Source organism: Dendrobates tinctorius, unplaced genomic scaffold (assembly GCF_039654945.1).
Source record: "Dendrobates tinctorius isolate UK_male_01 unplaced genomic scaffold, ASM3965494v1 ptg000003l, whole genome shotgun sequence".
Lineage (NCBI taxonomy): Eukaryota > Metazoa > Chordata > Amphibia > Anura > Dendrobatidae > Dendrobates > Dendrobates tinctorius.
In genome coordinates this window covers 27,157,365-27,183,234 of record NW_027361671.1, presented here as the reverse complement: position 1 = coordinate 27,183,234, position 25,870 = coordinate 27,157,365, and the positions used below count along the sequence as shown (strand labels likewise).

The following is a 25,870-nucleotide window of genomic DNA, read 5'->3' as shown; positions in this document are numbered from 1 at the left end:
TCTGCCCCGGAGTCCTCTGTGACCTCTACCTCCCAGGTGGATGCACCACTATCTAACATCCCTCGGGAATACCGGTTTGGGGGAGAAAGTTTCCATATCAGATAGACCCCCACCAACCACCACTGGGCGTGATTGTTTTTTCGACCGCTGCGGACACCTGTTAGCCGGGTGACCAGACTGTCGACACTGGTAACAGCGTGCGGAGCTTCATACCGGGCGCGGCTTGGGACCAGTGTGAGACACCTCCATGGGTTCTGGAGGTATCATTTCCAGATCAGGGGGTTCAAGAGGTTTAGCGAAGGTGGGCTGTGCTGGACCCCGCTCCATATGTTACAGCTTGTGTCAGTTTGTTCAGTCCCCTGTTATATTAGTCTCTTTTGCTTTGCTGCCAGTTCATACCAGAATGCTGATATAGTGGGAGCGAGGTCGTGAGACCAGTGTTTTTTTGCACATCAGACGTGTTGGATTTTTTAGGGTTTTTGCGTGATTGCAGACAGTGTCTTTCCTTTCATATCCTATCTAGTCAGTTCGGGCCCCATCATTTGCTCAGTCTATTTTCTGCCTGCGTTTGTGTTTCATCTTGTCTCACCGACAATATATGTTTGGAGGCTATTTGTTTGGAGTTCTACTCCGGGGCAGTTTAGATTTCACCTTTCTTGCTTTAGGCCTAGTTAGTGCTCCGGCTGTGTCGAGGCGTCTAGGGCATCGTAGGTACGGTCCACGGCTACTGTTAGTTGTGTTGTTAGGATTAGGGGTCTGCAATCTGCTAAGTTACCAACCTTTATGGTTTCCTGGTGGCCTAGCCTATTCCTGCCATCCTCCTCGGTGACCTGTTCATAACACCTCTCAATTCTTTGTAGGTGGAAAAATTTGCAAAATTAGCAGTGTATCAAATACTATTTTACCCACTGTACAATCACATATAATAAAAATGGATAACAAAGAAAAGTACTAAACCAATGTCACAGAAATGGCTCAGAGCATAGCAGAGGGAAGCACTCCTTAGAGCAACAGATAGAACCACAGAGTACTGTGTCTTCCAGGACTGACAAATGACAAAAACCCAAACTTTGATTTTTCTTAGATCATACCTCCCTTTGGTGAGCTCATTTGGGGGGCTGGTCATGGGATGTGCTAGGTCTTTAGAAGATTATGAAATCTCCAACTTTCACAATATCTTTGCCCCTGGAGGTCCCAGGCGAGAGATATTGCTGTAATGCTTCCTATCAAGATTATACCTTTCTAAGAAATAAAACATAGCATAGAAAGCATCGTCCATCTGACGTATATTAAGTTGAAGGTGTTAGCCTTATGGTGATGTGAGTGAATACGTTATGTTCATCAGTTCTTCACAAAAGCCATATATATATATATATATATATATATATATATCTCACAAATATCGTATCAATTTGGCCACTGGCACCAGAGTGTTTAAAATAAATCAATTGAAAAGAGGAAGCCCCTGCCACTGAAAGTGTACTTCCCCGCCTCTTAGAATACGAATCCTATACTGGGTGGATGGCTTTCAGCATATCCCCTGCTGTAATTATCTTTTCAAGACAGGAAGTCCTACTTCAATGGAGGTTGAAGTGTCAGCTCTTTTTCACTTCCTCAGTTATAATTAATCCCCTTATGTACAATATGAGGGTGATATATCCCCTATATGGAGAGGTCTTTATGGATTTGACCATTTTTATCTTTGGAGAATAATAAACCATTTATCTTTCCAATCTTTTAATGCTGCATTCCAGGAGTTATAAACTTTTTCATTTTTTTAGCAACATAGTTGAATGACGGCTTGTTTTTTTTCAAAATGTGATTTTTTTTTTTTTTATACCTTTTCCTGATTTGATGTGCTTTTGGTGCAGATTTGAAGCAGCATTTTTAATGCATCTTTTAAAGTACAGAAAAGCTTTGACTTTGCACTTAAAAATGCAACTGCATTTTTTTTACATGCTTTTTTAAAGGCTCCCCATAGAAGCCTATAGGGGAAAATGCACCAAAGAATGCAAAGTTCAACAGTGGGCAGGAGTTTTCACTCTTTGAACCGTTAGGTTTTGGTGCTTTTTTTCCCTTAAAAATTATGAGTAGCCTGAAAAATAATTCATGTTACGAGAAAAACACAAGTAGAAAAACCTGTATTGGCTGTTTTCAATGCAGAATCAAATATTTTCTCTACTATAAAAAAAAACATTAAAAATGCTGCCTAATATGTGCACCAAAAATATGTCAAATAAAGAGGAAAACACATAAAAAATGCAGAAATTCAATAAACAATGAAGAATTAATGTGTAGTTTTGTGTGGACACCTGCAGAAAAAAAACTCAGCATTTAACCCCTTAATGTCCAATGACGGACACAGTCCGTCATCAGACATATCCCCTGCTTTGATGAGTGCTCCGGCGCTGAGCCCGCATCAAAGCCGGGACATGTCAGCTGTTATGAACAGCTGACATGTGCCCGCAATAGGCGCGAGTGGAATCGCCGTCCGCCCGCGCCTATTAACTAGTTAAATCCCGCTGTCAAAGCTGACAGCGGGCATTTAAATAGCATTTCCGGCCGCCGGGCCGGAAATGACCTCATCGCCGACCCTGTCACATGATCGGGGGTCGGTGTCATGTTGCTTGGACAACCAGAGGAGAGACCTCTATGGTTGTTCCAGGCATATGGCTTTCAGTGCCACCCGGTGGTCGGCGCTGAAAGCACAGCAGTAAATCTGCTACATATGGGCGATCTGCTCATCGCCCATATGTAGCAGAGCCGATAGGGTTGTGCATGCTTCTAGCCTCCTATGGAGGCTATTGAAGCATGCCAAAAGTAAAAAAAAGAAATGTTTAAAAATAAAAAAAATTAAAAAACCTAAAAGTTCAAATCACCCCCTTTCGCCCCAAAATAAAAAACAGTAAAAAAAAATCCCACATACACATATTAGGTATCGCCGCGTTCAGAATCGCCCGATCTATCATTAAAAAAAAGCATTAACCCGATCGCTAAATGGCGTAGCGAGAAAAAAATTCAAAACGCCAGAATTACTTTTTTTGGTCGCCAAGACATTGCATTAAAATGCAATAACGGGCGACCAAAAGAACGTATCTGCACAAAGGTGGTATCATTAAAAACATCAGCGCGGCATGGAAAAAATAAGCCCTCAACCGACCCCAGATCATGAAAAATGGAGACGCTACGGGTCTCGGGAAATTGCGCAATTTTTTTTTCTTTTTTTTTTAGCAAACTTTGGAATTTTTTTTCACCACTTAGATAAAAGAGGACATAGACATGTTTGGTGTCTATGAACTTGTAATGACCTGGAGAATCATAAAGGCAGGTCAGATTTAGCATCTAGTGAACCTAGCAAAAAAGCCAAGCAAAAAGTGTGGGATTGCACTTTTTTTGCAATTTCACCGCACTTGGAATTTTTTTCCCGTTTTCGAGTACATGACATGGTAAAAACAATGGTGTCATTTAAAAGTACAACTCGTCCCGCAAAAAATAAGCTCTCACATGGCCATATAGACGGAAAAATAAAAAAGTTATGGCTCTGGAAAGAAGGGGAGGGAAAAATGAAAATGCAAAACCAAAAATACCCCTGGTCGTTAAGGGGTTAAGCTACATATGAACACAGCCTTACAAACTAATTTGCCGTGGAGCTCTATGTTTGCCAATTTTGCATTATGCAGACTTATTTTTTTTGTGACAAGCTTTAATTTTTATTGGTACTAGTTTGTGGTACAAGCGACTTTTTGATTGCTGCTTTGATTGCTGTATTTTATTAAAGACAGTGCACCATTAGGTAAAATTGTCATGTTACCCAGTTTATAACTTTTTTAGGTTTTACTAATTTTGTATAAGAAAACCACTTAAAAAAAAATCTTCAGGCTTTTTTTTGTTTTATATTCGAGAGCCCTAACATTTTCATTCTCCTTTTTGCTCAGCTGTAGTAGAGCGTGTTTAGTTGCATAACAAACTAGTTTTCACTTATTATTTTGGGATACGTACAACTTTTTGATCACTTTTTATTTCATATTTTTCTTGGGCAAAATGAGCAAAAACAGCAATAATGCTTTGCTCATTTTTTGCACACAATTCACTGTGCTGAATAAATAATAATAAAGTTTTATAGAACAAGTTATAAAAATGGTGATTATGGTGATGAGTGGACCTCCAAGGGTGGACCCGCTGGACCGTGATAACGAACCTCCCCCAGACGAGCGGACCAGGTGTACCACCCCCTATACAGGAAGCGTTAGGGGCAGGCCCAAGGGAGACTATCACCATGGCAGCTGGTACCCGGGGAAGAACAACAGACCTCAGCAAAGGACAAGGCAGACAGGTGGCAGACAGACAGGGCTGCGACACGGGAACACGGAGAGGGTGGTGACACTGGCAGGAAGACACGGCTGGAACACAGGTATACGGACCGGATACGGAGATACTGGAGAGCAGACACTAGGAGAAAGCACACGGAGGGCGTAAGGTCAGAGAAAAGGCGATAGAGCTAGCAACTGGGGAGACAAGGAGCGTAGAGGACGTGGGGCCAGAATCACTTGTATTGCACAAATGATGGTCAGGCACAGCCCAAAGGAAGGGGCGGCCTGATAAGCAGAGTGCACAGAGGACTTCTGGGTCAGGGACCTCCGAGCCATAGAGCAGGCTGGAGAGGAGGCTGGGTTAATTAGGCATGGTTGCCTAGGAACGGGGCGCGCGTGCCACAGAACTCAGTGCGCGCGCGCCCCCGACGGAAGACAGGAGCAGGGACCAGAGTGGGCACGCGCCGGGACGCAGAGGACTGGTAAGTACAGCGGGGCTCGGCAGGAGGCGACGCGACGGGCGGAGGTGGCCGCATGACAGGAGGCGGCCGCGGCGGCGACGTGACAGTACCCCCCTCCTTACGTGCCCCCCTCCTATGGTTGGAAAGAAATTTAGCCTGGAGTCGAGGCACCTGGATGTTCTTCCGGGGTTCCCAAGATCTTTCCTTAGGGCCAAAACCCTTCCAATCAACCAGAAAAAGGTTTTGCCTCTTTGCTTTTTCATGGCGAGGATGTCATTGACCTCAAACACCTCATCAGTGGAGACCGGTTGAGGCAAAAGAGTGGTAGAAGCATGAAACTGATTGAGGATGACTGGTTACAGAAGAGAACCTTGAAATGAATTGGGGATACGGAGCAAGGCAGGTAGCCTCAACTTGTAAGAGACATCATTGATGCGATCTAAGACTTCGAAGGGTCCAATGTACTGGGGGCCCAGCTTATATGAAGGGATATTTAGGTGTATGAATTTAGAAGACAGCCAGATCTTATCTCCCAGATGATATAGTGGAGGGTCTAGTCGCTTCTTGTCCGCGTGTCTCTTCATTCTGTCCCGAGCTTGCTCGAGAGCGGTCCTGGTCTCCTGCCAGATCCTGGAGAACTCCCCGGACAGCAGATCAGCTGCTGGCACACCCGAGACAGGAGTCACTGGCAGGGGAACACCAGGATGTTGCCCATGGACGACAAAGAAGGGTGACTTGGACGAAGATACTCTGGCATGATTGTTGTATGCGAATTCAGCCCACGGGAGTAATTCAGTCCAGTCATTCTGGTGGGCGTTAGAGAAATGTCGGAGATAGGTTACCAGAGTCTGGTTAGTGCGTTCTACTTGACCATTGGTTTGCGGGTGGTAGACCGAGGAGAAGTCAAGCGTGACGTTCATACTCTTGCAGAGAGCCCTCCAGAACCGCGAGGTGAATTGGACTCAACCTGTCCGAAACAATATGTTGTGGAAGGCCATGAACACGAAAAACATGGTGGACGAAAATCTTCGCTAGCTCGGGTGCTGAGGGTAAACCCTGAAGCGAGATGAAATGAGCCATCTTGGAAAACCTGTCCACTACCACGAGGATGACTGTGCAGCCCGAAGACTGAGGCAAATCAGTAATAAAGTCCATGGCAATGTGCTGCCAAGGAGCCGAGGGAACTGGAAGCGAGTGTAAAAGAACGGAGGGAAGCTGTCTAGGAACCTTGTTCTTGGCACAAGACGGACAGGAGGCAATGAAGTTACGGACATCTTGGGGAAGGGTCGGCCACCAGTAGTAGCGGGACACGAGGATGAGAGTCTTTTTGAGACCTACATGACCTGCCAGTTTGGAGGCATGACCCCAGCGCAGGACTCGCCTTCTGTTGTTCACGGGAACAAAGGTCTTACCCGGAGGCAGGGAAGTCAAACTGATGGGTGCTAGCGTGATGACCTTGGAAGCGTCCGAGATGTGCATGGGCTCCTCCTCAGTATCCACCGACAAAAAGGACCTGGACCAGGGGGTCAGCTTTGAGGTTTTTATTGCCGGGGCGGAAGTGGAGCTCAAAATCGAAATGAGCAAAGAATAAAGCCCATCTAGCTTGCCGGGGGTTATGTCTCTGTCCGACTGGATATAAGCCAAGTTTTTATGGTCCGTAAAGATCTTAAAAGGATGTATGGCCCCCTCCAGTAGGTACCTCCATTCTTGCAATGCCAGCTTGATGGCCAACAGCTCTCTGTCACCAATGGAGTAGTTCCGTTCCGAGGAGGAAAAGGATTTGGAGAAAAAAACGCAGGTGACAAGGCGACCAGTGGTAGATCTCTGGGAAAGTACCGCTCCGGCCCCAGTGGCTGAGGCATCTACCTCCAGAATGAAAGGTTTGTTGGCTTCAGGACGGTGCAGGACGGGTACTGTGGTGAAGGCTTCTTTCAGAGACAAGAAGGCATTTTCCGCCTCTGACGACCAGGCGTGAGGATTGGCCCCCTTGCGGATTAGAGAGGAGATGGAACCGGTCAGCGAAGAAAAGTGAGGGATGAACTGTCGATAGTAATTCGCGAAGCCGAGAAATCGCTGAATCGCCTTGAGACCATGAGGACGCGGCCAATTGAGCACGGCGGACACTTTCTCCGGGTCCATGCGCAAACCGGAGTCGGAGATGATGTACTCCAGGAACGGGAGAGACGATTGCTCAAAGGTGCACTTTTTAAGCATGGCATAAAGGTGATTCTCCCTCAGGCACTGCAGTACTAGACGAACATTCCTTCGATGGGTAGGCAGGTCAGGCGAAAAAACTAAGATACAGTCATATGTAAAAGTTTGGGCACCCCTATTAATGTTAACCTTTTTTCTTTATAACAATTTTGGTTTTTGCAACAGCTATTTCAGTTTGATATATCTAATAACTGATGGACTCAGTTATATTTCTCGATTCAAATGAGGTTTATTGTACTAACAGAAAATGTGCAATCTGCATTTAAACAAAATTTGACCGGTGCAAAAGTATGGGCACCCTTATCATTTTCTTGATTTGAACACTCCTAACTACTTTTTACTGACTTCCTGAAGCACTAAATGGGTTTTGTAACCTCATTGAGCTTTGAACTTCATAGCCAGGTGTATCAAATCATGAGAAAAGGTTTTTAAGGTGGCCACTTGCAAGTAGTTCTCCTATGAAGAGTGGCATCATGGGCTCCTCAAAACAACTCTCAAATGATCTGAAAACAAAGGTTATTCAACATAGCTTTTCAGGGGAAGGATACAAAAAGTTGTCTCAGAGATTTAACCTGTCAGTTTCCACTGTGAGGAACATAGTAAGGAAATGGAAGAACACAGGTACAGTTCTTGTTAAGCCCAGAAGTGTCAGGCCAAGAAAAATATCAGAAAGGCAGAGAAGAATGGTGAGAACAGTCAAGAACAATCCACAGACCACCTCCAAAGACCGGCAGCATCATCTTGCTGCAGATGGTGTCACTGTGCATCGGTCAACAATACAGCGCACTTTGCACAAGGAGAAGCTGTATGGGAGAGTGATGCGAAAGAAGCCGTTTCTGCAAGCATGCCACAAACAGAGTCGCCTGAGGTATGCAAAAGCACATTTGGACAAGCCAGTTACATTTTGGAAGAAGGTCCGGTGGACTGATGAAACAAAGATTGAGTTGTTTGGTCATACAAAAAGGCGTTATGCATGGAGGCTAAAAAACACAGCATTCCAAGAAAAACACTTGCTACCCACAGTAAAATTTGGTGGAGGTTCCATCATGCTTTGGGGCTGTGTGGCCAATGCCGGCACCGGGATTCTTGTTAAAGTTGAGGGTCGCATTGATTCAACTCAGTATCAGCAGATTCTTGACAATAATGTGCAAGAATCAGGGACGAAGTTGAAGTTACGCAGGGGATGGATATTTCAGCAAGACAATGATCCAAAACACCGCTCCAAATCTACTCAGGCATTCATGCAGAGGAACAATTACAATGTTCTGGAATGGCCATCCCAGTCCCCAGACCTGAATATCATTGAACATCTGTGGGATGATTTGAAGCGGGCTGTCCATGCTCGGCGACCATCAAACTTAACTGAACTGGAATTGTTTTGTAAACAGGAATGGTCACAAATACCTTCATCCAGGATCCAGGAACTCATTAATAGCTACAGGAAGCAACTAGAGGCTGTTATTTTTGCAAAAGGAGCATCTACAAAATATTAATGTCACTTTTATGTTGAGGTGCCCATACTTTTGCACCGGTCAAATTTTGTTTAAATGCAGATTGCACATTTTCTGTTAGTACAATAAACCTCATTTGAATCCAGAAATATAACTGAGTCCATCAGTTATTAGATATATGAAACTGAAATAGCTGTTGGAAAAACCAAAATTGTTATAAAGAAAAAAGGTTAACATTAATAGGGGTGCCCAAACTTTTACATATGACTGTATCATCAGGCCCGGATTGGTAATATAACCAACCGGGCATTTTACCGCTGAGCCGCTGTCATGTGGGCCGCGGGCGGCAGCGCCTGCTCATCTGGCCGCTTGCCAGCTGATGTGGCCACTGGCCTGGCTGTTGCTCCTGCCGCCGGCCCTCTGCGGACACAGCGGTTATAGTTTCCAACCTTCCCGCACTGCAGGGAGATAAGCTGCCACGCCCCCTCCCCACGCACCCCATCCTCACCGTAGCATGAGACCTCCACCCCGCAGCCACTCACAGTGTCGCTTGCCTGCTCTCTTCGCTGTTCACAGAACCTGTGATGAGGTCACAGGAGGGGAGGAGTCAGGGGTCACATGATCAGGAGCCTTTGTCCAGACCCCTGATCATGTGACCCCCTGACTCTGCCCCTCCTGTGACCTCATCACAGGTCCTGTGCACTCAGCCTTGCCTCTTGGTGTCTGCAAGACTGCTGTGCTGTTGTCATGGTGCTGGATGAGGTAAGTATGTGTGGGGTCAGGAGGGGTTTACAGGGTAGATGTAGCAGAGCTGTGTGTGTATGAGGTGTACGGCGTGGAGCCGTGTGTGTACGAGGTGTACGGCGTGGAGCCGTGTGTGTACGAGGTGTACGGAGCGGAGCCGTGTGTGTACGAAGCGGAGCCGTGTGTGTACGAGGTGTACGGAGCGGAGCCGTGTGGGTACGAGGTGTACGGAGCGGAGCCATGTGTGTACGAGGTGTATGGAGAGGAGCCGTGTGTGTACGAGGTGTACAGAGCGGAGCCGCGTGTACGAGGTGTACAGAGCAGAGCCGCGTGTGTACGAGGTGTACGGAGCAGAGCTACGTGTACGAGGTGTACGGCGCAGAGCCACATGTGCGAGGTGTATGGAGCGGAGCCGCCCGTGTATGAGGTGTACGGAGCGGAGCCGTGTGTGTACGAGGTGTACGGAGCGGTGCAGCGCGTGTACGAGGCGTACGGAGCGGAGCCGTGTGTGTACTTGGTGTATGGAGCGGAGCCACATGTGTATGGGGTATACAGAGCGGAGCTGTGTGTGTACGGAGTGGAGCCATATGTGTACGGGATGAACGGAGCAGAGTCAAGTGTGTACGAGGTGTACGGAGCGGTGCCGAGCGTGTACGAGGTGTACGGAGTGGTGCCGAGCGTGTACGAGGTGTACGGAGCGGTTCCGAGCGTGTACGAGGTGTACGGAGCGGAGCCGTGTGTGTACTTGGTGTACGGAGCGGAGCCGCGTGTGTATGGGGTATACGGAGCGGAGCCGCGTGTGTATGGAGTGGAGCCATATGTGTACGGGATGTACGGAGCGGAGCCAAGTGTGTGTATGAAGCACACAAAGCGGGCTTTTCCCACGGACACAGGAGTACATGGTGGAGCCCAGAGGAGCATTTTGAAACACACACATGACATTCCACCTGAAGTGATGTGCTGGAAGCTGACCGGAAATTAGATGATTTCTTGAGGAGATTCTGACGGAACCAGGAATGCTTCAGATCCATCACCGTGTCCTCCTCCGACAGCGCAGACAGCATGATCGCCTTGGAATCGGGGATGCCGGCCATGTGAGCGGATCATGATATGTCCTGCACCGGGAGGCTCAGGTGGGCAGTACAATGGGAGCCAGGCTGCTATAGTATCTTTATAGAATCTTTCTTTATTTCTTTCTCTCTTTTTCTTTCTTTCTCTCTTCTTTCTTTCTCATTCTCTGTTCTGTCTTTCCCTCATTTTCTTTCTCTCTCTCTGTTCTTTCTTTCTCTCTCTAATCCTTCTTTTTTCTCTTTCTCTCTGTTCTTTCTTCCCCTCTCTCTTTCTTTCTCTCTCTCTGTTCTTTCTTTCTTTTCTTTACTTCTTTCTTTCTCTCTCTGTTCTTTCTCTGTCTCTCTCTGTTCTTTCTTTCCCCTCTTTCTTTCTCTCTCTGTTATTTCTTTCTATCTCGCTCTCCTTTCTTTCTCTCTCTTTTTTCTCTCCCTCTCTGTTTTCTCTCTTCCTTAGTGCCAGTCAGTGTGCCCATAATGCCAGCCACTGTGCCCTCAGTACCAGTCAGTGTGATCAGCAGTGCTAAATGGGTGCGATTAGGCGTGGACATGGGTGTGACTAGTTGCGAAATGGATGTGGCCGGGGCGTGGCCCAAATTTGCAGCGGCGCGCTGCGTGCGCAGCAGTCTTTGTCCCTCTTTCACTTCTTCAAAAGTTGGGAGGTATGATAGGGGCAGCTATGACCAGGGGTTTTGGTTGCCCAATGGATAGCAGGTCTTCCAGGAATTCTGTCACCGTGCGTACAAAAGGGGACAGAGCTTTGGGAGGAGTACTGTACCTAAAAGCAATAAATAGGACTGAGGTGAAATACTGGGCACAGCTCTGACTACATGTTATATAGTCGTGTTAATCTCCTCTCGCTTCTTGTAACCTACAAGTGTACAAAGATATTATATAGTCCCCATGTGACTAGTGGGCCTGTGTAACTTCAAATGCCAGGGCTGAATTTTAGTCCCAGTCCGGCCCTGGATATCGTCCAGGTATACCACTACACACGAATACAGCAGGTCTCAGAAAATATCATTCACAAATTCCTGGAACACTGCGGGGGCATTGCACAAGCCAAAGGGCATCACCAGGTACTCGTAGTGGCCGTCCCGGGTGTTGAACGCAGTCTTCCATTCATCACCGGAGCAGATACGGATGAGATTGTAGACTCCATGGAGATCTAGTTTGGTGAAGATTCGTGCCCCCGCAACCGGTCGAATAACTCTGGAATGAGAGGAAGCAGATACTTGTTCTTTACCGTAATAGCATTGAGATCCCGGTAGTCGATGCAGGGGCGAAGAGACCCGTCCCTCTTCTTAACAAAAAAGTACCCCACGCCTGCAGGGGACGAAGACTTCCGAATAAAACCCTTGGCCAGATTTTCCTGGTGTACTCAGTCATGGCTTGGGATTCGAGAGGATTTAATGGGTAAATACGACCTCTGGGCGGAGTGGAGCCTAGAAGCAGATCGATCAGGCAATCATAAGGACAATGCGGGGGCAGACTCTCAGCTTCCTTTTTATTGAAGACATCAGCGAAGGACCAGTAAGGTGGAGGTAAATCTGCAGGTACCATGACAGAGTGAGGAGATTTTAACAGCCGAACGGGAAGCAGGCACTTAGTTTGGCAAGATTGACCCCACCGTAGGATGTCACCAGATCGCCAATCAAGGATGGGTTCGTGGATTCTCAACCATGGAAGGCCTAATAGTAACGTATGGGACAACGAGGGGAGCACGTAAAAGGCTATGTTCTCCCGATGCAAGGCTCCGATCTGTAGCTCCACCTCCTCGGTGACCAGGGTGACAGTCTCCCACAAAGGCTTGCCATCAACCGAAGCTATCCGCCAAAGAGTCTCCAAGGACCTGACAGGAATCCAGAGTCTTTTAACCGCCTCGAGCTGAATGAAGTTCCCTGCTGCCCCAGAATCAATGTAGGCGACCTCTGAGAAGTGAAAAGAGCCCAGATTCAATAAAACAGAGAGGGTTAAGGGTAGAGAGGTATCAGTGACACCTAGGGAGGCATCAGTGACACCTAGGGAGGCCTCTCTTACCTGGCCTAGGCGGAGGCGTTTCTCGGCCTCTCCGGACAGGAACGTAGCAGGTGGGCAGCGCTGCCACAGTGGAAGCAGAGACCCTGAGCGACTCTCTATCTGCGACACTGCTCTGCTGGCTTGAGGCAGTCTACCTGCATGTGTTCAGGTGCCAAAGCCATGGAGGCGGAAGTGAGTCACGAACGGGGAGGACTGCGTGTGACCAAGGATAGACGGGGAGGTCTCCTCTCCCTGGCGGCTTCACGGGAGCATTCCTGGAAACACAAGTCAATGCGCGTTGCCAGGGAAATTAGGTTCTCTAAAGACGTTGGCGTGTCCCAACCTGCCAGCTCGTCCTTGATCCGGGCAGACACACCGCGCCAAAAAGCTCACACCAAGGCCTCATTATTCCATCCCAGCTCGGAGGACAGGGTACGGAAGCAAATGGCGTAGTGGCTAACCGAGAGGGTGCCCTGGTCGAGATTAAAAAGGGACTCGGTGGTAGAGGCCACGCGTCCGGGCTCGTCAAAGACTTTGCAAAAAGTCAAGAAAAGTGGCGAGGTGGGAGACCAGAGGGTCGTCTCACTCCCAGAGGGGTTCACCCAGGCCAGAGCCTCGCCCTCCAGGTGGGACACTACGAAGGCCACCTTAGCCCGATCGGTGGGGTATTGTAGTGGGAGTAATTCAAAGTGCAATTGGCACTGATTGAGGAACCCCCGGCATAATTTGGGTTCTCCGCTATACCGCGGAGGTCTGGCCAGACGGGGCAGTGGGTGTGGCGCCGGAGACTGGACAGGGATAGAAGTGGCGGACTGCAGGGATAAAAGACGGTTATCCACGGAAGCCATATAATTTAGGATGTGGGCCTGAGTGTCGCGTTGTTGGGCCAGTTCCTGCTGGACACTAGCCATCTGGGACGCGTTCCCTGGATCAGTGGGTTGTTAAGCTGAGATACAGGACTCCATGGACTTTAGAAAAGCCATGATCCGGGTTTGGTTTTCCAGTAGGAACAGCAGTTCTTTCTGGGTGGGGGCAGATGTTGTGAGTTCATTTTTCCCTTCACCATTGAGGTCTGATGAACTCCCTCCTCTGGTGAAGGAAGGTAGTGAGGCTGATTACCAAACACCTGGGCAGCTAGATGATGACTGGGTGGCTGGAATTGAGGACTGGATATAAGGCAGCCGACGCCCTTCTGCCTTGCTTGTGATCCTGCTGTATTCTTGGAGACCAGTCTGATTCCTGCGTCTCAATGCTAAGTTTTTCTGCTCTGCTTTGTACTCTTCAGTTTTGTTTTTGTTTTGCCTTGTTTTTTGGGAGTTTTGCCATCCCCGGCCGGGGGTGAGCTGAATTCCATTTTTGTCTCTGAACTGTTGATCTTTTACTCTGTCTTCAGAATATACCTGAGTGCTGATATAGTCTTTTGAAGCCTAGCGACTTCAGGGCCTGTTTTTCCTATCAGTCGGTTGGCTCATTTTGGATAGGGTTTTTGCGGATGGCAGACAGCAGCTTTCCTATCCTGTCCTATTTAGTTAGCTTGGGCCCCATCATTTGCTCAACCTATCTTTCTATCTGTGTTAGTGTTTTCATCTTGCTTCACCGTCATTATATGTTAGGGGCTGCCTATTGCTTTGGGGTCTGCTCTGGGGCAGTTTAGTTTTTCCCCTTTCTGTCTTTAGGCTATGTAGTTCTCCGGCTGTGATCGAGAGGTCTAGGGCACCGTAGGAACCCCCCACGGCTACTGCTAGTTGTTGTGGATAGGCTCAGGGGTCTGCAATCCGATAGCTGCCAACCTCTCTGGTTTTTCTGGACTTAGCTAGTACTTTGTTTTTTCCTCCTTAGGTGACTCATCATAACAGAATCACCAGCCATACCGCAGATCCTAGGGTACTCAATAGCAGGAGAGAATTGTAAAAAAAAAAGGAAAAAAAAAAAGTGTGTCAGAATTTTTTTTGTGTGTGCATATTTTTTCCTCTATATCTCTGAGGCCGTAGGGGGAATTTTTCTCTCAATGGAGATGAAGCAATTGACTGATCATGTGGAACAGCTTGCTGTTGAAGTGCGGGGAATTTCCGCCTATCTTGCTCATTCACATGCTGCTGAACCACAGATTCCTACTCCTGATGTGTTTTTTGGGGATCGGTCTAAATTCTTGAATTTCAAGAATAATTGTAAATTATTTTTTGCCTTGAAGCCTAACTCGTCGGGGAACTCCGCGCAGCAGGTTAAGATTGTCATCTCTTTGCTGCGCGGCGATCCCCAGGATTGGGCGTTTTCTTTGAAACCTGATGATCCTATTCTGAATAATGTGAATGCATTTTTTCAAGCCTTGGGGTTGTTGTATGATGAACCTAATGCTATTGATCAGGCTGAAAAGACCCTGTTGGCATTAAGCCAGGGTCGGGATTCGGCAGAGTTGTACTGTCAAAAATTCTGAAAGTGGGCAGTCCTTACTACCTGGAATGATGGTGCCTTGGCAGCCCTCTTTCGGAAGGGTTTGTCAGAAACTGTAAAAGATACTATGGTGGGATTTCCTGTTCCCTCTGGTCTTGACAATTCTATGTCATTAGCCATTCAGGTGGATCAGCGTTTACGTGAACGCAAAACTACACGAGAGATGTTGCCACCTGTTGAACAAATGTCTGAACATATGCAATGTGATAGAGTTTTGTCTAGGGTGCAACGTCAGGAGTTCAGAAGGCGTAATAAGCTGTGTTTTTTTTGTGGAGATGCCTCGCATATTATTTCTGTCTGCCCTAAACGAGAGAAACGTTGTGCACACACGTTTTTTTTTGTGGGTGGTGTTCAACCTAAGTTTCTTCTGGCAATTACTCTGATCTGCTCCCTGTCCACATTTTCCGCCAAGGCTTTTGTGGATTCGGGAGCAGCTCTGAACCTGATGGACTTGGATTTTGCTAAACGTTGTGGATTTCCTATGACACCTCTGCGGACGCCTATCCCTTTGAGGGGTATTGATGCTACTCCTTTGCCGAAGAATAAACCTCAGTTTTGGACCCAGGTGGTAATGCGGGTCGCCCCAGACCATCAAGAAAATTGCAGATTTTTGGTGTTGCATAATTTGCATGATACCATTGTTCTGGGGTTTCCCTGGTTGCAAATCCATAATCCAGTTCTGGATTGGAAATCTTTGTCTGTGGTGAGACAACCGACTGATAGGAAAAACAGGCCCTGAAGTCGTTAGGCTTAAAAAGACTATATCAGCACTCAGGTATATTCTGAAGACAGAGCAAAAGATCAACAGTTCAGAGCACCCTTCCTAATAAAATCCGTCAATGGCTTGGCAATACCAGAAAAATTAGCTATAAATTTCCGATAAAAATTAGCAAAACCCAAAAACTTCTGGAGGGCCTTCAAAGAAGTGGGCTGAACCCAATCATAAATGGCCTGTACCTTGGCCGGGTCCATTTCAATAGTTGACGGAGACAAAATAAATCCCAAAAATGAAATCCTCTGTACCCCAAAAAGGCATTTCGATCTCTTGACATACAGGGAATTCTCCCTCAAAATCCAGAACACAGTCCGAACATGTTCCACATGAGAGTCCCAATTCTTGGAGAAGATCAAAATATCATCCAGATAGATAATCAAAAATTTATCCACAAAGTCTCGGAATATATCGTTCATGAAGCACTGGAAGACAGAAGGGGCATTAATAAGCCCAAAAGGCATCACCAGGTACTCAAAATGTCCCTCTGGAGTATTAAACGCCATCTTCCATTCATCCCCATGCTTAATGCGAATAAGATTATACGCCCCCCTGAGGTCAAGCTTGGTAAACCAGCAAGCACCTTTAACTCTGGAGAATAGATCAGAAATCAGGGGTAACGGATACTGATATTTAACAGTAATTTTGTTGAGGGCACGATAGTCAATACAAGGCCTTAATGAACCATCCTTTTAGCCACGAAAAAAACCCAGCACCTAAGGGTGAAGAGGATGGTCTAATATGACCCTTCTCCAATGACTCCTTAATATAGGATCGCATAGCCTCGTGCTCGGGTACAGATAAATTGAAAAGCCGACCCTTGGGGAATTTACACCCCCGGGTTCAGCTCAATTGCACAGTCATAACTCCTATGAGGAGGCAAAGACGCAGACTCATTCTCACTAAATACATCATAAAAGTCAGCCAAATAGTCAGGAACATCATGCGACTGGGGAGAGGTGGAGAAAACAGGAGCATCACTAAGGGCACACCGACAACAGGTGGTTGCTACCTACCTGACTGTTGTGCCCAGCATGGATTCAACTGCTATCTGTCAACAGAGTAGCACTTCCTGGCTGTTCTGCTGACAAGGCGGAACCTGCTGGCATCTTGCTTATTGATAACCGGCTCCCGCAGTTAGGCAGTGGGGATCAATCAGCATGATGTTGCAGTCCCACTCTGTCAACAAAGCAGAGCGGGAAAAAAAGTCGCTCTGTTGACATCATTTCAGCAGAAGTCGCTGAATCACCGGCAAGAGTGGTCACTGACCGCTCCATGCCGGCGGAGAGCAGTGGTGGGCACATCAGGCAGGTCGGTCGCAACCACCTGTCGGTTAGTGATTAGGCACATTTTTTTTTTGCAAAGTCCTTTAATGAAGAACCACAAGGTTGCATTAGTTTTCCAATATAGCTTAGCAATATGAGGCAAACATGATTGAGGAGAGAGCAGTAGTTGAAGTGGTAAGTAACTAATGTTAGTGCATAAATAGGCATTACTTACCCATTATAGCATCAGTCTCTGCACACATTGCATAATAATAAGCTCTTATATCACGAATCTCTTGGCTAGTGAAGCTGCCAGTGCAGTTTTTGGTATAAGATGAATAGTAATCCACTGGATGCATGGCTTTTAATGGCAACCATTTAGGAATAGAAACATCCTTATAGGAAACCTATGTTAGACATATAGATGATAATTAGTATATATTTTTTTAATACTTTCACAGACAAAATGTTATTAAAATTAAACAAAGTTGTTAAAAAAGAAAGAAATGTAACATTAATATTTAAGGTTATAACTTGTGCCTGTTGTTTCTTTCTATCACAGTTTATGTCCAGATTTTGCCACCATTATCACCTGCTCTATTGAGAAATCTATATTCATAATACAAAAAATTCTATTTTATGAGTGATCCACTGCAGACTTTGTTAATAGTGCATGACCCTGTGCAAACTGTAAAGCGCTGCGGAATATGTTAGCGCTATATAAAAATAAAGATTATTATTATTATTATTATGACCCTGAATTTACAAAATGTGCAACATAAAGACTCGCTCTGACATCTGGGGGGTTCTCCTGACCCAATTGTGACAGCCTCATAGAAATATATGCAGCTGTCACACTCGGGTCGGGAGAGCCATGGACAGTCGGTACATTAGCAGCCCGAGATCGGACCAAGATCCACAGATGTCTCAATGAGCCCTAAGAGCATGTTCAGATGAGGACATACGTTGCAAATATTCTGTCCAGTTTTGCCAACCAAAAATCAATTCTCATTGAATTTCAGTAGACGCACACTGCAATTCTTAATCTGCAGGATATCAACTTGCACTACATAAACAAAAGTATAGAGACAGACCTCTTAATCAGATTTTGTGTTTTTCATTTAGCCCCATTACCACAATAGTAAAAAATCCTGTCCCAGTCGAGCCATCTGCCATTTTTGAAAGAATGGATTGTTTTAAAGCGTTCACTGAATTCAAGCAAGGACATGTAATTGGAAGCCACATTAGCAATCAATTTGTAAATTTCTTCCCTCCTAAATATTAATTGATCAACTGTGAGTGATATTATGAAAAATTAGAAGTCTTTAGGAATCCCAGAAACTTGCCATTAAATGGAAAACTGTGGAAAGTTAGAAGGCAGGGCATCAAGTGCTGAGTGCCATGGTAATAAAGTCACAATTTCTCTATTGTCCCAAAAACAGTAAGCTACCAACCTGATGAAATGGTGCAACATAAGGCACTAATGGATCGTGAAGTAGTGGAAACATGTGCAGAGTGACAATTCTCATTTCTCTTTCTGACAGTTTGATGGACGAGTGTCACGCTGGGTGAGGGAGAAGCAAGGTGCCAAACAACAGGGAGAGGGAGGGGAAGCCCAAATACTAGGGAAGGGGGAAGTGGAAACCAGGAGGCAGATCTAACAAAACCCTATCTTGCCTGACAGCCCTAAATAGGTTCCGGACCTATCGCTGAGCAGGAACCTAATCCCTGCCTAACCCTAGCGATAGGTCTTGGATAGGGTGGGGACAAGGAGATAAACTTAGCTTGAGAAGACCACTGAGATATCACACCAGCAATCCTCCAAGAGTTCTCCAAGAACACACTAGCCAACTGCTAGTACTTCCAACCAGACAGAGGGAAATTGGGCTAACACCAGCACCTTGCTGAAGAGACTGAAGGTATTTAAACCTTCAGCTAGAGTGTGTTAATTAGCAGCAGAAGATGGAGGTAAATGTTGGGTTCTAGAGGGAGAAGGATATCACGCCATAACAGATGCAAAAATTAAGAAGGTGCTTGTAGAGTTAATTGCAATGACCTTCTACAGCCGAATCCAGGATGACTGTCTGTCACACCTAACACTCCCGTGACAATGAATCTGAGTTTGTCGAATGCCCTGAGAGTAAAGGCCCCGTCTCACTAAGCAATCTCGGTAGCGAGATCGCTGCTGAGTCACAACTTTTGTGACACAACAGCGATCTCACCAGCGAGATTGCTGTGTGTGACAGCGATCACGAGCGGCCCCCCTGCCGGTATCGTTGATCGCTGGAAGAAACCTCTGGACATTTCTTTTGTCGCTGGTCTCCCGCTGGCCAGCACGCATCGCTGCGTGTGACAGACGGGAGACCAGCGATCAGGTGTAAAAAATAATAAAAAAATAAAAAATATAGTTATTCTCACCTTCCGACGTCCCGTTCAACCATCCTGCCTCTCTCCACGCTCCGGTCCCAGTGATCCTTTGCACGAATGACCGCGAGACTTTGTTATCCCTCGAGACCGTAACGCTCGCGGTCATTCTCGCAAAGGATCACTGGGACCGGAGCGTGGAGAGAGGCAGGATGGCTGAACGGGACGTCGGAAGGTGAGAATAACTATATTTTTTATTTTGATTCTATTTTTTACAGCGATGGCAAGCGATGCCGGGCACTCGGCATCGCTGTGCTGATCGCTGGTGAAGCTGTCTGTGTGACAGCTCTCCAGCGATCACATAGCGACTTACTAGCGATCCTGACACCTTGATATCGGTGTCGGGATCGCTGGTAAGTCGCTTAGTGTGACGGGGCCTTTATACTTGGATGACTGCATTGTGTAGGGCAGCACGGTGGCTCATTGGTTAGCACTGCAGCCTTGCAGCGCTGGGAGTCCTGGGTTCAAATCCCACCAAGGACAACATCTGCAAGGAGTTTGTATGCCGTGTTTGCATGGGTTTCCTCCAACATTCCAAAGACATACTAATAGGGAATTTAGATTGTGAGCCCCATCGGGGGGACAGTGATGATAATGTGTGCAAACTGTAAAGCGCTGCGGAATATGTTAGTGCTATACAAAAAGAAGGATAATGCTAATGATTTTTCATGAGTTTGCCTCGCTGCCTTAGATCCTGCAAAAGACAATCTTAATAATTTAGTATACCATGACATTTTGGAGAGTTTTATGCTTCCAAATCTGGAAGAACTGTTTGGGCATGGCTGGGTGAATTTGGTGTGGAAGAGATTCAATGGCCTGCTCTTAGCACTGATGTCAACCTCATCCAACACGTTTGGAATTAAAGAACTGAGACCCAGGCTTTTTCCTCGATCATCAGGGTCTGACCCCTAAAGTGCTCTTTTGAATGAACGAGCAAAAAATTGCCACAAAATTCAAAATCTTTTAGAAAGTCTTCTGAGAAGAGTGGAAGATGTTACAGCCACCAGTGTGGTGCCCGTTGTGTCTGCTGCTACCTGCACACTCACCAGCAGTGCACACGAGCCCCTGCTCTCCTGTTCTTAAAGGGGCAGCCCGCACACCTGCTAAGCTGCCCCAGCCAATAGCTGGGAGGCATCTTGTATAACACGCACCCTCCCCAATTGGGAGGTGTCTAAGCAACATTGATTCAGGAGTGAGTTAGTTTGGAACTAGTTAGTTGTTAGTTCCCCTTGTCCATATGTGGCCAGGTCCTAATACTGGACCCCTGGTCCATGTGTGGTCAGTACCTATCCTAGTACTCCAAGTTGTCTGGACTTATACCAGTCTCTGAATCCAGTCCAGTCTGTGATTCCGTGTCAGTATCTGTCCTGCCCAAAAAGTAGTCTGAACAGAGCCCAAGTTGAGTCCATGTCTGCGTACCGAGGCAGCTGCAGTACTGGGGTTTGCCTAGAAGTGGTAACTGCCGGCTACCTTCAGGTCAAGCCTGACTCCACCTTCAGGAGCTCCAGTGAACACCAGGTAGCTGCTTAGCTATCCCCCTCCTAAGTAAGCCTGGTCCTGTGGCACAGTGGTTCCCTGAACCACGTGCGCTACCTGATCCCCATGGCCTTTCGTACTCAAAGCTATATCAATAATTGTTTTGTGAGTGTGAGCAAAAACAAAATTGTGCTCCGCCTACAAAACTGGATGTCCGATTGGAAATCCTGACTTTCACTGCAGCAGTCAAAGTTGTGTCCCTGCGGCCATGTCTATTCAACTTATACTCTTAGAAAACAACCCGTCCTGTCTGATCTCTCACAGTAGGATGGGAATCTGAAGCAGTGCAGTGCATTGCTAGAGCAGTGCATAAAGCATTTTTAATTTTTTGGTAAGCAGTTTCACTCCAATTTGGTCAAGGTGGGATTCCTTATGTCCCACCTAGCAGGAGATGCCCTAGCGTGGCTCAACCCCTTGTGGGACACAGGGGATCCTAGGACCTGCAGGCCTTCCTCGTGGTCTTCCGAAAGGTGTTTGGTGAGCCGAGTCTCAAATCTTCTTCAAAATCTTCCATTTCCAGCTTCCAGGAGCAGATCAGAGAAGTGATGCATTTGAGAAGATAATCACGTCTGGTTCTATCTTTCCAGAGACCAACTGTCCCCCAGTCTTATGAAGCAGCTGCCCATAAAGAATCCATGGAGGTTAGTGTTTGGCAGGCTGAGCATCAGCCAGAACTCGTTCATGTGAGAGGATTTAGGTATTGCTGCGGTTGGGTGGAATATACTGGTTGTCTTTGTCCCGAGAAGTCAGTAAAACGCCAAAAGCCTTGGGCCACCTATGACTCTGATTGTATATGTGGCAAGTGGAAACCTTGCTTAGGCGGGAAAGTTATTGCTGCAAGCAGTAGGGACCGATGTCAGATTCCCGTCCAACAGCTCCAGAATCCGATGAGGGTGTTGTCTGGCAAAATACAAGCCTTGCTCAAAAACAGTTGAGTCGTTTCTGAACACCAGATAGGAACATTGCAAACGGAGAAGATCGTCTTCCATGTGTTGTCTGATTTATTTCATCCACTTCTCTTAGATCGTCTGGAGCTGAGAACTCAAGTGCCCGTTCTAGTCTGAATGTTCCGAGAGATGCTTCGTTGGGGACTGTCAAGTCACAAGAGGTGTCTGGTCCCTATGCGTCCAGTTCAGCCATCAGTGTCACCATTTTCTCCACCGGGTCTGCTAGTTGTCGACTTGCTGTGTGCCGGCATCTCCAAAGAAATGGAAGTGGAGGCGATGTCCCCACATAGTCACGTCGATTGTTCCAATGATCTGTCAGGAATCTCCCCGCCTCGTAGACATATCTTCTGGGAGACTAGGCTGAAGATGGACTCGTAGAAGATATCTTGGGAGGTGTTTCTAAGCAAGTTAGTCTGGAACAAATGAGTTGTTAGGTCCCCTGTTCCATGCGTGGCTAGGTCCTGATCTCAAACCTCTAGTCAGTGAGTGGCCAACACCCAAACCAGAACCCCTAGTCCGTAGGTGGGCAGTGCCTGAATCTTCTCCCCTGGTCCATGTGTGACAAGTATATGAATCCTGAAACTGCATCGAGTGATATCCAAACTCTGAAACTGCTCTGGTGGAACCTGAACCTGTTCCCGAGATCGGTGTGTCTGAAAATGTATCTATTCTTCTGCTCCTATTTGTTCGGACTGTTATACCAGTTTCCGAATCCAGCTCTGTCTGTGACTTTGTGTCAGTATCTGTACTGCCCAAGGAGCAGTCTGAATGGAGCCCAAGTCCAGTCAGTGTCCTCATACCTGACCCCTGGGGTCAGCAGCTGCGGTAACAGAAACTGCCTAGAAGTGATACATGGCAGCTACCTGCAGCTCAAGCCTGACTCCATTCATTTACGGATTATGGAGGCCACCGTGTTCTTAGGAACCTTGAGTACTTCAGAAATTCTTTTGTAACCTTGACCAGATCTGTGCCTTGCCACAATTCTGTCTCTGAGCTCCTTGGCCAGTTCCTTTGACCTCATGATTCTCATTTGTACTGACATGCACTGTGAGCTGTGAGGGCTTACTGAATATAGACAGGTGTGGGCCTTTTAAAATCAAGTCATATCAGTTTAATTAAACACAGCTGGACTCCAATGAAGGAGTAGAACCATCTCAAGGAGGATCACAAGGAAGTGGACAGCATGTGACTTAAATATGAGTGTCTGAGCAAAGGGTCTGAATACTTTTGACCATGTGATATTTCAGCTTTTCTTTTTTAATAAATTTGCAAAAAAATCTACATTTCTGTTTTTTTCACTCAAGATGGGGTGCAGAGTGTACATTAATTTTTTTAATTTACCAAATGGCTGCAATGCAAAAAAGAGTGAAAAATTTAAAGGGGTCTGAATACTTTCTCTACCCACTGTAAATAGTAACACATGTGAGAAACATAGGGTCCTTAGCTGCCATTTTTTAAAATAAAAAAAGAGTAAAAGTCTTCCCAAAGCGTAAAGGTATACCCAATTAAGATGGAGATGATCACTAGCTATGTGACAGCAGTAAAGCGATGGCCGGGGAAGCCACCACCGTGCAGGGAGACTACGGTACACAAGATGAGGTGCAAACAACAAAGGGTTAGTTTATTGACAGGCAAGGAAAAAAGTGATAGGAAGGTGTAAACAGGGGTATGCAATGACAATAGACAATTTACAAGAGTGACATTCTTTAGCTGGGCCGTCAAATTGCACGGTGCTCCAACTATCACAGATCAATATATTTTCCAACAGGCAAAACAACACAATAAACGCAGTCTGATGCTACTCTAACTGTAGCCTAACTGGCTTCTGCTATGCAGGCCACACGGCTGCCGTGCTTTGTCTAATGCAGCCTATCCTAAGCCCTAACATGTGCACACAAGGGGTTAAAACTCACAGTAACCTTGGGGACTCAGTCCAGTCCCAAGGGCCCCCAGCAGTCCCGTAAGATGGTGCGCACATCTTTCTGGAAGCTCTGTAAAACGTGATCTTCTACTTGCTTGAAGGTCCTGGAGATTCTCCTGGAAACGGCAGATTCCTTTCTTGTATTTCTTCGTGGCTCCTCACAATAACACAGGACAGCCACCTTTGTTATCCCCAGAAGAGTCTACACAATCTCATAAGTTCAATCAGTCTCAAGCTGCGCGTCTTCTGCTCACAGCTCCAGGCATGCCAGCCTCCTGAAGAATCTTCAGCCCAGAACGCTCATACAGGAAACAGCCCCTCCCCTCACCAGAGCTGGCAGAACAACACACACAGTCTTTTCCAGGGGAGAGCAGAACGTACCATCTCACCAGCCAAGGGGGTGCTGACTCTTAAAGTGCGGCATGTCTCTACTGTCCATAGCAACGTCACCCCCTTACAGCAGGCTTCAGAAAAGATGGGGGAAGAGCAGGATTTTTACCTGACTGTGTTAAATACCTGCCTGAAGAAAGCTGACTATATAAGGTGCACAGCCCAAGGTGTCAGGGACCATCCTGATAGGGAAAACTTTGACACAGTGGTAAACATTACACCTTTTTTATCTAAAAAAAAATGTCAACTAAGAACCTTGTTTTTTACATATGTAACTATTTATTTACTTACAGCAGTGTTTCTACACTGGTTTTATTCCAGGTTATATTTTTTGTTATAAATAAACAACAATCTAATATCACATGTCTGTAAATAGCAAAAGTATGTGAACCTTTGCTTTCAGTATGTGGTGTAACCTCCTTTTTCAGCAATAACTACATCTAAACATTTCCAGTAATTGTTGGTTAATCCTGCACATTGGTTTGGAAGAATTTTAGCCTATTCCCCCCTACAAAATAGCTTCATCTTTGTTAACTCAATTAGATTGGTCAGTTTTCTCTCATTAACTGATTGCTTTAGGTCCTTCTGCAACATTACTATAGGATTAACACCAGGACTACTTTAACCCCTTCCTGCCATCCGACGTACTATCCCGTCCATGGGACCTGGGCCCCTATGCCCTTGGACGGGATAGTACGTCTCAGCGATCAGCGGCGCCCACGTGGTGAGCGCCGCTGATCGCGGCCGGGTGTCAGCTGATTATCACAGCTGACACCCGGCACAATGTGTCAGGGGCGGTCACAGACCTCCCCCGACACGTTAACCCCTTGCACACCGCGATCAAACATGATCGCGGTGTACCGGGAGTTAAAGGGAAGCATCGGCAGGGAGGGGGCTCCCTCCGTGCTTCCCTGAGCCCCCCACGGCAGCGCAATGTGCAGCGCTGCTGCGGGGGGCTCTTTCCCTACAGGCCCCTGGATCCAAGATGGCGACGGGGGCCTTCGGGGGCCTGCAGGAAGCTGGCTTCCTCAGTGCCTGCAAAGCGCAGGCATGAGGAAGCCTTCGGCACTGCCTGTGACAGATCGCTGATCTGTCACAGTGATCTGTGATGTGACAGGTCAGCGATCTGTCACAGGACAGTGATGTCCCACCTGGGACTATGTAATAAAGTAAAAAAAAAATGAAAAAAAGTGTAAAAATAATTTTAAAAAAATCGCCAAATAAATTAGTAAAAAAAAAAAAAAATTCCCCAATAAATTCATTTTTTGAAAAAAAACAAAAAAAAAAACAATAAAAGTACACATACTAGGTATCGCCGCGTCCGTAACGACCCGCCCTATAAAACTGTCTCATTAGTTAACCCCTTTAGCGAACCCCTTAAAAATAAAAAACGAAGCAAAAAATGATTTATTATCATACCGCCAAACAAAAAGTGTAATAACGCGCGATCAAAAAGATGCATATAAATATCCATGGTACCGCTGAAAATGTCATCTTGTCCTGCAAAAAACGAGCCGCCACACAGCATCATCAGCGAAAAAATAAAAAAGTTATAGCTCGCAGAATAAAGAGATGCAAAAATAATTATTTTTTATATAAAATAGTTTTCATTGCATAAAACCGACAAAACATAAAAAAACGACCTAAATGAGGTATCGCTGTAACCGTACTGACCCGAAGAATAAAACCGCTTTATCAATTTTACCGCACGCGGAACGGTGTAAATGCACTCCCCCAAAAGAAATTCATGAAACGCTGGTTTTTGTTCATTCTGTGTCCCAAAAATTGGAATAAAAAGCGATCAAAAAATGTCATGTGCCCGAAAATGGTACCGATAAAAACGTCAACTCGTCCCGCAAAAAATAAGACCTCACATGACTCGGTGGGTCAAAATACGG

At 46.4% G+C, this 25,870-nt stretch overlaps 1 protein-coding gene across 2 annotated transcripts in view; it reads right to left on the bottom strand.

Annotated features, from left to right (window-relative positions):
• ARSK (arylsulfatase family member K) overlaps positions 1 to 25,870 on the bottom strand; it is a 139,868-nt gene that overhangs the window by 85,951 nt on the left and 28,047 nt on the right. For both annotated transcript variants that reach the window (XM_073541155.1, XM_073541069.1), the window contains exon 5: positions 16,990 to 17,161. In XM_073541155.1, the coding sequence (XP_073397256.1) occupies positions 16,990 to 17,161 (172 nt within the window). The remainder of the gene's footprint in view (positions 1 to 16,989; positions 17,162 to 25,870) is intronic.